The 15,002-nt window shown below is 43.1% G+C and overlaps 1 protein-coding gene across 2 annotated transcripts; it reads right to left on the reverse strand.

The window, feature by feature from the left end:
* On the reverse strand, nucleotides 7,365-13,887 carry LOC104758166 (DExH-box ATP-dependent RNA helicase DExH3). 2 transcript variants are annotated; one of them, XM_010463392.2, is made up of 20 exons: nucleotides 13,348-13,887; nucleotides 13,086-13,240; nucleotides 12,903-12,990; nucleotides 12,539-12,698; nucleotides 12,137-12,207; nucleotides 11,942-12,037; nucleotides 11,662-11,850; nucleotides 11,321-11,480; nucleotides 11,077-11,207; nucleotides 10,793-10,963; nucleotides 10,430-10,702; nucleotides 10,123-10,317; nucleotides 9,817-10,020; nucleotides 9,655-9,724; nucleotides 9,422-9,570; nucleotides 9,015-9,320; nucleotides 8,861-8,920; nucleotides 8,615-8,767; nucleotides 8,411-8,521; nucleotides 7,365-8,325 (listed from the first exon to the last, which is right to left on the reverse strand). In XM_010463392.2, the coding sequence occupies exons 1-20, from the start codon at nucleotides 13,723-13,725 to the stop codon at nucleotides 7,849-7,851; spliced, it is 3,597 nt and encodes a 1,198-aa protein (XP_010461694.1). In that variant the 5' UTR covers nucleotides 13,726-13,887; the 3' UTR covers nucleotides 7,365-7,848. The 2 variants fall into 2 exon arrangements, with proteins under 2 accessions (XP_010461694.1, XP_010461695.1); XM_010463393.2 differs by lacking the exons at nucleotides 11,942-12,037; nucleotides 12,137-12,207 and adding an exon at nucleotides 12,275-12,370 and having other exon boundaries at nucleotides 12,468-12,698; nucleotides 13,348-13,725.

The raw sequence follows: 15,002 nt of genomic DNA on the forward strand, positions 1-15,002 counted from the left end.
ATCTCCGACGCATCATACCAGTCGAAAACATCGACACGCCAAGTATTAAAGAAGCTCAGCCAGCGACCTGCCTCGCACTTCATCAGCCGAACGAGATCAGAACCACATGGAAAGCTGCAACGTCAAAACGGGACTTTGAGCCTCCATCGAACAACGATAAGACGGATTGGCAAGTCGAGATCCGTGCTTATCTGGCAGACGGCGACGTACCAACCGATAAATGGGCAAAACGACGGTTGACCGCATCAGGAGCCTTACTCATTTGTCTGCACGGTGAAGATACCGAACGAGTCATGATGGATACACACGAGGGAGCTGGAGGGACCCATTCAGGTGGACGAGCCCTGGCACTGTGTATTAAAAAGCACGGCCATTACTGGCCAACCATGATATCAGATTGCGAGAAATTCATCGCCAAGTGCGAGAAGTGCCAACGTCACGCACCAATCATCCATCAACCAACAGAACTGCTCCGAACCGGGGTAGCCCCATACCCGTTCATGCGATGGGAAATGGACATAATTGGCCCACTCCCCACGTCGAGACAGAAGCGTTACATCCTTGTCTTAACCGACTACTTTACGAACTGGGTAGAAGCCGAGTCTTACGCCAATATCAAAGCTAAGGACGTTCAACTATTCGTATGGAAATTCATAATTTTCCGACGCAGGATGTCATACGAAATATTTATCAATAACGGCTCCCAGTTCATCTCCCTTCAGTTCGAAGATTTTTGCGCTAGATGGAGGATCAAACTACGAAATTCAACCCCGAGGTACCCACAAGGGAATGGGCAGGCAGAAGCAACGAATAAAACCATAGTAAACGGCCTAAAGAAACGAATGGATACCAAGAAGGGTGCTTGGGCCGACGAACTCGACGGGGTGCTTTGGTCCTACCGGACGACCCCGCGGCAAGCCATAGGGCAGACCCCGTTTTCTCTAGCCTATGGGGTGGAAGCTATGGCCCCGCCGAGGTTGGAAGTTCTAGCCTTCGCCGAACAATGCTCGTCCAAGACATCGCACTTAATAATCAGATGCTTATGGACAGACTCGATGAGTTAGAAGAGGAACGCGACAGAGCGCTCCTGCAAATTCAGAACTACCAACTCACCGCGGCCAAGTACTACAACAATAAGGTCCATAATCGACACTTCGATGAGGGAGACCTCGTCCTGCAAAAAGTCTTCGAAAATACCGCCAAGCCAAACGCCGGAAAAATGGGAGCTAATTGGGAAGGGCCATACCAAGTATCAAAGGTCGTCCACCTAGGCGTGTATGAGCTACTTACAATGAGTGGTGAGCTACTTACAATGAGTCCGCGATCTTGAAACTCGATGCTTTTAAAGCGTTTTTATTACTAAAAAAATAATAATAAACGGTACGTACGGCTTGTAATCTGAATTAATATGTACCGTAGACTGTTCCTTTAATATGTAATCTGAATTACGAACGGCTTGATCCCTTTTGATCGAAGGGTACGTAGGCAGTCTCGTTCACGAGACGCAGCCGCCAATAATAAAATCTTTAATCTTCAATTTTTAGAATATGTGTTTTTACCTGTCACCTTGGCCCGGTGACAGTCCAATGTTCTGACATAGCAATCTAAACCGAGTTGCAACTCGCAAAACGAATAAGCCGACCACAAGTGTCGCACCTTAGACAAGAGCAATAAGCCGAGAAACAACTTGCTACTCTTAGGGGAAAGGGGAAGCCGACCTCCTACGTCAAACCCGTAATCCTGAGTAAAGCCGAGTCGCATCTCGCAGAATTCCTAGAAGAAAAAACAAGTAAGCCAACCATCGCGCGTTGCATTTTATAAAGAAAATGAAAATCGAGCGATCAAACGTGAAAAAGCCAAATTAAAACTCAAAGCAGGATCAATCCATAATTCGACAATAGTTTATAAGGGGAGTCGACCCCCATACAGCGACAAAAGGAAAAGCGAATGAGAAATAAACAAGCGCCACGAGGATAACAAATTCAGCCTTCTATCCCCAGGTCAGCATTGGAGGGTTCGTCAAATTCCAGCTCGCCGAGTTTCACCTGCTAGAAGCGGCACTCTCCTCGCAGCTCTTCCAGCGTATCCAAAGGGACATACGCACCACTGACGACCATCTTCTCGAGGTACGAACAGATCCCCTCTGCGCGATGACTCTCACAAAACATATGGTCCATGCTCTCCAGCTGGTCAATATAGCGAATCAGCCTCTCGACGCGAACCCGGCGAGTTGCGACCTCCGTGTGGTTCTCAAAGGGCCCCCTGGTTAAGGGCTTCGGATCATCTTCTTTGAGATTAGGAACCCTCGCCTCGGCCAAGAATGCCTCACTTCGCGAGCGCTCTTCCAGCAATCCGTCCATCCTCCACTTCGAAACAAAAAGTCCGTCAGCAATCAGGAGCTTGAGATATTCCACGGTTCCGTCGATACGATGAAACTGGAAGTGACGTTTGAATTGACGACGAGTGGCGATGATGTAAGCCCTTAGCCTTTGAATCTGAGCATCATATGATTCAATCTCCCCGCGAATCACATCATACCCATAGACTATCTCTGTAGCCTGCTCCGACGAGCGAGAGTTCCTTGCGGCCAACAATTCTCGAGCTTTCCTCAACCACTCCGACCTTGTTGTCATAGGCATGATGACAACCAAATCTGTCAAAGGAAAAACTGCAAAAAAAAAAAGGGGAGAAGCAAATAGTGGAGAGCAAAGTAACTCGAAGGACATATTTATAGGGGAAATCACAATAGTTCCCAAGAAAGAGCAGCCAATCAGTGGGTCTCGAAAACCTCACCCACTGAATGGACAACACAAGTTATAAAGCGAAAAGCGTGCGATAGCAAGATTAAAAGGTCCAAACGCAATGTCTAAAAGAGAGCAAAGTACAGGGAGCCGACCCCTAAAACACGGCGGGTTAAGTACAAACAAGAAAAAATTAAGACACCAGGACGGTAACCGGAGAATCGCGCCCAGGAGTCGGTGGAACGTCATCTTTGGGGCGATCGCCTTGCGGAACGCCGGTCTCCTACATGTTTGCCCTTTCGCCCTTGTCAGCTTGAACGCCTTCGTCCTCTAATCCATCAGCTTCGGTTCCATCGTCCTGCCCTTCAGTGTTTCCACTCTCCGGAGACCCAATCCATTGAGGGATTGCAGGAAGAGGCTCGGCGAAAACCAAGGAGACGTCCAAGTCAGCGTCGGCGATGTCGGGAATATTGATCTCCTCCACTTCGGCCTTTAGCTGGGACATCACGGCAGAAACCTTCTCCTGAACCCCCTCGGCGAGAAGAGAAATCTGACCCTCAACAAGAAGCGTCTCGAGCATCTGCACATTCCCAGCAGCTTGATTATATTCCAGGAATTTCTCCCTGGATGCCTCAATCGCGTCGGTGTGTTCCTTATGCTTCGACAATAGCCTCTGCGCGAGTGGCCAATTTATGATAGGCACTAAGCCTTTCAAAGAGGTTGAACTCCTCGCGACGATCCCTAAGCCTTTTTGTCTCCGAGCTGAGGTTGAGTCGAAGTCCGTTAGAGGCGGAGTCAGATTCTTTAAGCTTTGAACGAAGGTCGTCCCTTTCCAAAATCAACCCGCGCCGGTGATGCTCAAGCTTCGAGACCTCGTCGCTTAGCCTCTGATTAGAACGCACGGCCTCGCTAAGCTGGGCTTCAAGACGCTCAATCCTGTCTGAGGGGTTCAGGGGATTTGAGCAAAAGACCTCCAATTTGCGGATCCGACGTTCGTAGCTAAAGATCATAAAATTAGTGCGCGCGACGAGCTGTGAGACGCAGAATTAGCTGAAGGAAAGAGGGGGAGAAGCTAAATCAAAGGAAGAATAAACGAACCTCGAAGCCAGTCTGAGCGACGTCGGTAACTGCATCCTCTTCTTTCAACCGTTCGACGGGCAGCAGACGACCCGAACCAAAGTGAATTTTACGGAACAGCTCGGCGCACGACTGGGAGTCATCCGGAAAGGGCCGAGCAGCAGAAGTGTAGGTGAATTCCCAATGTTAGTCCGTTGTCTTCTGCTTTTTCGAAGGATCAGATCAATCCTGACCCACACCTTCCTTCCTCTTCTGAGGGCCATCAATCACCATGACTTGACGACCAGAGGAATCGCCGACCTTCCTTCCAGGGAGCGTCTCGGCGGGACCTACGTGACGATTCGAAAGGAGAGGACTGGTTTTGACGGGCTGTTTTCCCTCGCGAATCTCTGCGGAACGACGACCTTGAGGAGGGGCGTCACGAGACAAACCAATGTCAGGGGTATAGATCTCCAGATGAGAATCCGAACGACCGCTTGGACGAGGTGGGGGCATCACCCCGGATGTTTGACGGTAGCGAGCAGACGCGTCAGGAATAGTCATGTTCAGCTTCCCCATCGTTCCAGCTGAAAACAGTCAAGGGAATTAGTATAAAGGCATGGCAAAGGAAATCACCGTTAAAATGGAAAAATGACTCACTAGTCTTCTTCTTCGACGGGGCTCGAGGTTTCTTTGGACGATCCTTTTTGGACTCGGTACCCAGCCAAACGTAAGGGTAGAAAAGCTTGATTACATTTATTTCGGCTTGGAATCAGGCGGAGCATGGTAGGAGACACCAAGGAATGACAACTGGAAAACAAAAGAAAAATACATAAGAATTTGGTCAGCGAGCGGAACAAAGGAAATGACGTAAGAAGAAGCGGTCGACTACCGCGTGAAGGGTTCCACCCACAGAACAAAGGGATAAAAGAATCCTCAAGAACCCCTGGGACAATCTCCAAAAATAAGTAAGAGCGCCCCCAGTTATAGGTTTTGCCTAGCGCCTTCGACAAGGGGTGGTTTCTTCGACGAGGCTAGATAATGAATTTCGGGAGTCTTGGACCGATTCGCCGGGTTGAGGGTCGTCAATTCCTCGAGATGGTCGCACTTGAGCTTGACCCCTGCTGCTTCAGCCATAATGGAAAGACCCACTGCATTACGGAAGGTTGCTGGAGAAAATTGTGAGATCGCAGCCTTGCGTCTAGCGAAATACAACATCAAGAAAGCGGGGAGAGGAAAGGTAAGACCGCACTCAGTAAGGAACTTCTCCGAGAGGCACATGAAACCAGGTGGAACATCCCAAGGGCGTTGATACGTAGCCGGAATCTGGATAATTGGCCGAGTGCTCAACTTCCCAAGTTGAACAGCCCTCACAGCCGCCTCCAATTTCAAGGTGGAACAACGGACGTAGGAGAATATATTTGAACTCACGGGAGGAGCCTCGTCCGAGCCCAGAGAAAATCCCTCGTCGAAAGAAGGTTCCTCAACCAGAGAAGGCACCCTGCAAGGGAGACCAGACGAGCTGGGAACCATCGAGTCAGAAAACAAGCAGCGCTGCAGGATGGCGAGCTTAGCCGCGTCAGAATCCGTAGAATCGGAAGAAGATCGCCCTGGGGAGGGAGACCTAACCCTGCAACAAGTGGATTTGCCCAAATCTCCGGAATTGGAAGGAGTAACTTCCCGGAGATGGTTCGCGGCGGAGGGGTTGATCGACGCGGAAGAAGGCACAAAGGATGGAAACGGAAAAATTAGGAAGTAATTGCGAGAGAGAGGAGGAGAGGCAGAAGTGGAGAATTGTTGGAACAAGGAAAGTATTTATAGGCGAGAAAAGGGTTTAGGCGGTCATCATTACAGACGCAAAGCGAGAAGCAAAGTTTAGGGTTCCGAACTTCACGCGCCAACCAGTCTCACGCGCGCAGATTGGACAGGTTGTCTCGGAGAATGGGAAAACCCACTCGTGACTTTCCATTTTCCAGATATTTGTCCTCGAAAGACCTTTCAGTTATCCGATCCTTGTCCGATTGAAACTTTGAACGAGAAAGCGGTAGGATAATCAAGCTCGTCTATCAACGGGACGTACAAAGTTCTCCGTCTAGACAACTGCGAACTGAAGGTGGGGGGAGGAATACTGTTAGGGGTGGATTCCCCTCCCTACACAAGGCCCAGTCCAGGAAGAATCTTCTAAGGCCCAAATAAACACTTAAAAGAAGAGAGAAGTATCCTTTTAAGTGACGAACCGACACGATTTTCTATAAATAAGAGCGTACGACGCTTAGGAAGAGGATCTGTAAAAAAAGAGGAGCTAAACGCTACAAAAATCACGAGTAATTAGCTGAACGCCTCGTCCAAAACGCGAGTCGACGAGCCTCAAGCTCGTCCTCCCTAATTTCCTTTCATTCGTCTTATTTTCTACCGTTGTAGTCCGAATTATTGTGCTCCGGCACCGAGTTATTAAAGAGAGATTCGACATCTTTTTTACCGAGCTATAAACATTCAATTGTGACCGATCTATACATCAACAATCACTAGACCTTTTTTCTTCTTCTTCTAAACTATATAGTTTCTCTTTATGCATAAGAAAACAAGACTCAGTACAAGAAAATACAAATAATATAACCATTTTACATTTTATCACTTTATGGAGAGTTGATGACAATATTAACTTACAAGAATAAAGGTGTGTATGCATATCTGATTTTATCTCTAGTATATAAGACTGCGGTTTTGTTTTACACATTAAAATACAAGAAGATGCGTTAATAGATATCACCAACGAGCACTGATTTATCTTGTTGCTAAAACCTCAATCATTTTAAAATAGAAAGATTTGCAAAGAAATGCTTTGTTGGTTAGGACTTGGAATCATACTGAAAGTGAATAAAACAAGTCTTGTTTTGTGTCTTATGACTCCAATGTTGTAAAGAAATGCTTTGTTGGTTAGGATCATACTCAAGTGATTTACAGTGACATCAAAATTATGTGGCTTTCCTGAACAAAAAACTACACAAGTCTGAAAATCTCTGTTCTGTAGTCTGATAAAAATTGCAAGAAAACCCCAAATACGTCAACAAAGTTTACTTCAGCAGTGACCGCAGTGAACTTCCCCATCTTCTGAAGGACTTCCATATTCTGCCATAGATGAGTAAGAAGCTCTTAACATGTTTTCTCAAGTCAACAGTCATATACTAACTAAGAGCTAAACTAAACTAACCTGGTTTGCTAATTTTCTAGTAGGACAAATGCAAAGCACGAAACATGTCGCGCGTCTTGCCTTGATCTTGCTCGGCTTTTCGAATTTCATCTCAAAGTACAAGCCTTTCATCAATTCAGGTGATAAGTTCAAATCTTCAAATCTACTTGCCAACGTATATGGTATTTCATTCTACGAAAACAAGAAAAATCAAACCTCCTTTGCATCCGAAAGACCTAGAGCTTGATTGCTCGGTTGATGTACTTTTTTCTTAAAGAACAAAATTCAAGTGAGGTCAGTAAAACATACAGTAATTAGTGTATAATCTTTCTCTAACTCACATTAATCCATCCAGTGATGAATACACACGATGAATAAATTAGACAATTTAGAAGCTACACATTCAAATATTGAAATATCTGGTTAAGTATCTTACATACTTTTAAGATTATATGTATGTATATATGCGTATACAATGATAAAGAAGAAGAATCATAACCTACTTAAACTTAGACAAGAACAGAGAGACATAACAAGACTAGTTCCACGAGCCACTCTTATTTGGCTCTTACTACTCAGTACTCAGCAAGAACCTACAGAGCTATTTTTAGAGAGCAGTGAAGTTACTTCCTGGTTGGGTTCTTGATTTTCCAATCAAACCAAGACCTCAGAATAAAATCATCTGCATATCTGAAAACTTCAACCAAAATCCACCAAGCCCTCTCAACTCAGTATTTTGTCTACAAGAATCTCCTAGTCACGACCCTTTCTGTCATTTAAACCTGAGAGATCATGAGGTTGGTAAGAATCCATACCATCGCAGGTTCAATTATTTTCTCTTTGGTTCTCTCCTATGAACCCTTAACCCCATTTAGCTGATGATGCCCTTGCGGGTTTTTTACTTTTGTTCTTCTTTAACAGCATTGACATGTGGTTAAGATCATTCAGACTCGACTTGGACTCGCCTTGTAACCACAACAAAGCCTCATGAGCTGCATCCTTCTCCGCATTTTTCTTACTACCACATGGCTTTCCCATGAAATCCAATCCGTTGAAGGTAACCATAGCGCGGAACTGGTTGTTCTTAAGCTGTCTTGTCTTGTACACAGGTGTTCCGTGTCCTGCTCGGGCAAGCAATGTCTGAAGTTGGTTCTTGTTGTTTTCACCACCGCTGTTCTGCAGCTGAGTCCCTACTTCTTTTAACTTCTTTGTCGGTGTAGGGCTTAGAGCTTTCCGGCCATAGACGAATCTTCCCTCACATTGGTCCTCCGACACAAGTAATCTAATGGCAGTCATAAGTTTGTCGTATGGTTGAATATCAAGTTTTGGATTCACAAGCTGTAGAAAGACGTGATACAAAACTTTGTCAACGAGGGTAAAGACAACAAAAGATGTATCCTCAAGACTAGGGTTGGAACTTTACCTTATTCTGAATAAGTTCGTCGAGCTCTCTTTTTAACGATAGGTATGTATATGCTAAAGTAGGTTTCATGAAAAACTCTAGATATCCTCCAAGCATTTTGAGATGACCATCCTTTTGGGGAACACAGAGATGAGATGATGTAAATCAGATGTGAAAATAAGAACAACAAGGAATTTGACAAGATAGGATAGGATTATAGCTTACAAATCCACCGGAAGATATTTTATCTCCAAACAAAAGAAGCACAGAGTCAGATACAGCAGTAGAGTCTCGCAGGAACACAGAATTGACTTTCACTTTGTCGTTGAAGACTAGCCAAGGGAAGGGAATCATTGGTACATTGCCATTCACAGAACTCTGAAAAATATAAAAAGGAGATGTTGGTAAGAAGCTAAAGATCTCGATTCTGAGGGGAATTTGAAGACTGGTAAGCTAAAAACATGGACTCACTGAGTATAGAAGCACTTGTCCATCTTCCATTGTCTTGAGCGTGATTGACTTTTCCTTATTCTGTGGAGGAGAATAGTTATATTGTAGGGTAAAATTACAAAATTTAGGAAAGAGAAAGAGGTGAAAACTAAATGCAAAGGCGACGATGACTCACAACAACAGAACAAATTCCAGGGAACAGGCCAGCACAAATGATTGAGCGGACAAGATGATCATCATGACTCAGCTTACTGCAACCTTCTATGTTATCAATCAGAGAAGCCTCCTTGAGGAGATTGAAAAATTGTTTCCGCATAGAGTCCATGGCCTTAAGAGTTTGAGAAGAGAGAAAGTTCTTCCAGCAGTACTCGTACCCAGACTGTGTTCTTTCAGCAGCTTTCCAACCATTGTATGCTCGAACTAGTGTCAAATGATCACTGTAATCACGGCCAGAGAACTTGGACCTTGCTGTTTCTGCCAGCTGCGATAAAAGAAAACAGGTCAATAATTAGAGGAACTTCTTGGTTTCTGCTGGCCTCCAGTCAATTTAATGAATCACATGAATATTAAATATAAACTTACATCTTTTTTGTCAAATGGCATAAGGAATGGGTCTCTGACACTTAGACCAGCGACAACGGTCATTACTGGATCTAGACAGTTGAAGATAGCCCCTAAAATAAGCATTTTTCCGAGTTTAGGCTCCACCGGAAGCACAGACAGATTTTTCCCTGCATAGAGAATATAATGAGTTCCTGCCAGAATTTGAGAAACCAGATATGTAAGTAACAGAAAAAAGTCCCGTAGAAACACACCTAAAGCTGTTAAATTTTCATCGTCATCAAGAGCCCCAATGATCTTTAGATACTCAACAGCATTTTGGACCTGAAAATCAACATAACGATCAACAATAGATGTTAAACCCCAAAGGAAAACCCAACGAGGAGAGAACAAATAAAACTTTAGTAGAAAAATACAGATAATGCTTCAGGAGGTTGCAACGCCCTGGACAGGAACTCTGAAATGCTTCCAAGTCTTAAGCTTTTAATTTGTAGACATAAAGACTGCAAAGGTGTCCTAAGGAGTTCCGGCTGCTGGTAGTCAGCAAAAGCATCATAGACACATCTAGGATAGAGGTGATAACATTCTCCAGGCATAACACGACCAGCTCTACCTCTTCTCTGTAATAGAGGACACGAAATGTCACAGTTATTTACCGCTACATGTGAAAGTGAATCACAAAAACATTTAAGCAGCAACAATCATCAACTTCTGTCTCTTACTTGGCGAGCAGCAGCCTTCGAAATCCAAGATGGAAGCAGACAAGGGGTATTGTTAAGGGCATCATAAGACGTCTCTTTTGCTTTACCACAATCAATGACATATACGACATCATTGATGGTGATACTTGTCTCAGCCATATTGGTGGCCAGCACTATTTTCCTAATTCCTTCTGGAGGTCTATCAAAAATCAGCCTCTGTAGGAAAGAAAAGGAAAACATCATCAAAGAAATGATAGCAAGAGCAGAATAAAATTATCACATGTTGTACTTGTGTGCATTGATAGGAAACAATGGATACTAGAATTACCTGCTCAGAGCTGGCCATGGATCCATGACAGGCAAGCAACAAAACTTTGTTCGTATCTCCTAGAAGAGAATGAGCTTCGAGCTGATTCTTTAAGGAGTTTATATCATCCCAACCGGTCATGAATACCAAAACAGCACCAGGTCTCTCTCCTTTAACGATGTGACAAAGCACATTCTCAATGAGGTTAAAGCCTATTGAATCAGGACTCCAGCATGACAAAGAATCTCTAGTACGAAAGTTGTATCCTTTGAAGTCTGCAGCTTCAAGAGCATCCTGCTCACAAATTTGGAAGAATCATACTTTTCAGCAAATAACCTGAGAAATTACAAACTCTGTGGTGTAATTTAACAAAAAAATTCGTACCTCAACAGCAGAAGATATCGGGGATTTTCTTTTTTTGAATTGAGCTTGTTTCTGCATCTTCCATGTCTTTTCCTCACCATAATCGTCAATTTGATTATATGCTGTCAGCCTGTACCCAGTCTTCTCAAGGAAATCCTCCAAGAAATGGGCTCGGACAGGGTATGTAAAACCCTGTATGGAAATTTTCACTTTAGTTCAAATACTATTCTATAACATAAGATACATTTCACCAGGTATGGATAAACGAATAATGTTTACCAAAAGAAACAAGTGCATAAACTTACTGGGATATGCATGGCTGGTGCACCACCAAAATAAGAAGAAAAGAGCTCGGCGTTCAAAGTAGCACTCATCAAGATTAGCTTTAGGTCAGGTCGACGAGGTAAGAGATCTTTCAGGACGATAAGCAGAAAATCTGACAAAAACAAAAAAAAAAAAGTGAGAAAGAGTGGAGTTAATATGGTACTGGCAGTATACAGACGGATCGCCTTTGGTAAAATAACATATTAGAATAATACCAAATTTTACCTTCATTCATCCCACGTTCATGAATCTCATCAACTACAACATGAGTCACACCCTTCAGACTACGATCCACAAGTAACCTTCTAAGTAAAACACCAGTTGTACAAAAAAGAAGACGTGTATCTCTCCCTCTCATTCCTTCAAGCCGCACTTTGTAGCCAACCTTCCAAGACGATAGAGTACAAATCAACCTCAAAAAAAGTATTATCACAATATATTTCATCTTAGGTTATAGTGTGAAATCAGATTTGTTCATTCCAACAAATCCTATATAAGTATATTAAATATTCCACAGTGTCAAAATAACTCACAAAAACCGCACAAGAAAGGAGTGTATAACTTACAGATTCTCCTATTTGTTCTCCACGTTCTGCAGCAACTCGTTCAGAAACAGAGATAGCAGATATTCTTCTAGGCTGGGTACATATGATGCTGCATGAAGCTCCACGGGCAGCCTCGATCTCAGATTCTAATATGTACTGGGGAAGTTGAGTTGTTTTACCACATCCAGTTTCTCCAGAAACCACTACGACCTGCAAGATGCACATGATACGCAGGATGCCAAACAGTTAGAGAGATTAGTTGATATATTTACATGAAATAAATGAAAGCTTTGCAGTTCACCTGGTTTGCTGCAATGGCTTTCAGTAGTGCATCTTTCTCTTTGTAAGCAGGAAGGGTTTTGCGAAACTCTACCATTTTCTGGCCTTCTGGAGAATCCTGTCAAAAGACACAGAGATACATTAAACAATATATGAAAAAGGCATCTGATTCACAACATATATGAAAAAAAAAGGCTACAGCTTATGAGAAACCAACCACCCATTGCTGTTGCTTGCTCCTCAGTTGTAAGCTTCTTGGACGGAGTATTCTTTCCCTTGCAAGACTATTTTGCATNACAGTTAGAGAGATTAGTTGATATATTTACATGGAATAAATGAAAGCTTTGCAGTTCACCTGGTTTGCTGCAATGGCTTTCAGTAGTGCATCTTTCTCTTTGTAAGCAGGGAGGGTTTTGCGAAACTCTACCATTTTCTGGCCTTCTGGAGAATCCTGTCAAAAGACACAGAGATACATTAAACAAGATATGAAAAAGGCATCTGATTCACAGCATATATGAAAAAAAGGCTACAGCTTCTGAGAAACCAACCACCCATTGCTGTTGCTTGCTCCTCAGTTGTAAGCTTCTTGGACGGAGTATTCTTTCCCTTGCAAGACTATTTTGCATCACTGTCTCTGGGTTCTCATATTTTCCATAATCGGATGACAAACTATCATTACTATTTGGCCTAGGCATCTCTGGAATCAATGTTTTTTTCTGATCGAGGAAAGCATGCAGATGGGCATCTACTTCGCTTTGTAGACCAAAAGGCAAGACCACCTTTTATATCCAAGACGCCATGAAAAATGAACAAAGCATAAAACATTTAAGAAACTTACTAGTTAAGAAACTCCAATACAAATATCGTAACAGAAATCAGCCAGCTTTGCATATCTCTAATACGCAAGCTCCCTATCCCGGTAAACAAAAGGTAGACACAGAAGCATATAAAGAACGACAAGTTTTAAGAATCACTAAATATACCTCTCTTTGTGGACGTTTATCATCAAGGTCAGGTCTATAATTTGGCAAAGGAGATTTGCTAATGACAACAATCTTCGAATACTGACGGCTGCAAAAAAACAGAACATATCTCTATAAACTTGCAAAGAATAAAACTTAAACCTCAACCTCAAGGACATGTTTGGTAACATAACGAAACTCTACCTGTGTAATCCCATTCTGGTTGCCATAGCTAAGATATGATCAAAATCACGCCGATCTTTTCTCTCCCTTGACACAACTTCTTGGTCTTCTTTGTTCCGGAGAAGCATAGTTAGTTTAAATCTCCATTGATCAATATTATCAAGAGTCGAACCCGCCTATAACAACAACACAGGAAAACAAAACAAAGCCTTCAAATTTACCAAACTTGACAAGTGTTGAAGATACCACCAAAACACCCTTTAACAGACTCTATCCAACTAACCATTTGCTGAGACTGAGAAGGCCCAACATCTCGGTCCGACTCATCGCTTGATTCATAGTCATTGTAAGCAATACGTCCATAGCTAGAGTTTTGCCTCTGAAAGTACGGTAAATTAGCTGCTCTCCACTCTACTCCAAGAGTCGAAGAAGAAGCATCACCACGACCTGATTTCACAGACAAGACCCTCGACCTCTGAGAATGCGTAACCAATCCACCTGACCTCCGGCAGTGAAGAGACCTAACCACAGATGAAGGTCTTAACAACAATTTAGGGGTCCGGTGAAGCTGGACGGAGCTATGTTGAATAAACATGGAGGCAGCACCGACGACGGCGTTAGGTCTGATATGTCCTCGGAAAATTGCAGAGTAATAAGACATTTTTTTCCGATATCAGAACATCTGAAAAATGCTAAAAGAGTTGTCTTTTCACGACCAAACAACACCCGTCTCTGTTCTTGGGTGAAGTTTAAGACAGAGACAATGGTGTTTGAGTTTTTGATGAAAAGGTGAGGTTTTTGTGAGGCTGCGTAGATGCCACAACCCTTTCAGATGACGGTCACGACGGAGAAGAAGACGACGCTGAGATTTAATTATTGGGCTTTTTGTTTTGGGCCCAAAGTAGTATTTGGGCCAATCCGATTACACCTAGACTAGTCTTTATTCTTCTTGTGTTTATGTGATGGTTGGTTGGAATCTCTTGCTTTCACCATATGCTTGCAAAATATTTGGAGAACAACCTTAGAATTTGGTTTAGTACACAATTTCCTTTTCATGTCTATTTATAGATTCAATCCACATCAGTAGAATCGGATATATGAATATATATATATGTAGTGAAAATATTCCAAACGTAAAGTTAATCATTTGTAAAAAAGTAATAAGACTGATAGATTTAAAAGTCGTTCATCGTTGTGCTTAGCAACTATCTCAGGGAACAAAAACAAAATTAAAAAAGCTACCAGAAGATCCTTTGCATGACCTGTGGAGCCTGTGGTTTTGCCAAGTTCTTATATGATATCCATTATCATGTGCCTATGTGCAGAGAAGATTGCTTTCTGTTGTATATGTTGTTTGACACTAGAGATTCAGAAACCTTGTTGTGTACTTGTGTTGAACTACTTTGGTTTCATTCCCAAGAAGCTGTCTGGTCAGTGACTCATGATGATCGTCTTCTTGACCCTACTCTTCATTCACATGTCTTCTCTCCTCAGTTTTACCCCCAAAGAACTAAGTATAATCCCTGCATTATGAACACTTCCACGTATAGGACAGTGAAGAGCTCTTCCAATGATTCCAATCCCCCTCTCTCGTCTCCTACTTCACTTTTTGAATGCCGGTGACCGGAGCACACTCTCAGAAGGTTAAAGCCGTACCTTCACTTTCAGAAATGCAAAGTGATGCCAAATGGGTAGGCTACCTTGATTGGAGCCATGGTGGTATGCTCACAGCCTTGTTCCTCTTAATCAAGACAAGAGAAGTTAAGGATGACCTAAGGTGTTAACACTGTCATCTGCAATGGGTCAGCCTTGTTCCTTAGGTTAAATACAATACTCCTTTATGAAAGTCATAACAGGCTTTATGAAAACAAAAAGCTCTGTCATCCGGTCTGTAATAGTTGGCCGTGGCTTTAAGATGATATTGATCATATTGATCAT

The sequence above is a fragment of the Camelina sativa genome, chromosome 14 (assembly GCF_000633955.1).
Source record: "Camelina sativa cultivar DH55 chromosome 14, Cs, whole genome shotgun sequence".
NCBI classification, from domain to species: Eukaryota; Viridiplantae; Streptophyta; class Magnoliopsida; order Brassicales; family Brassicaceae; genus Camelina; species Camelina sativa.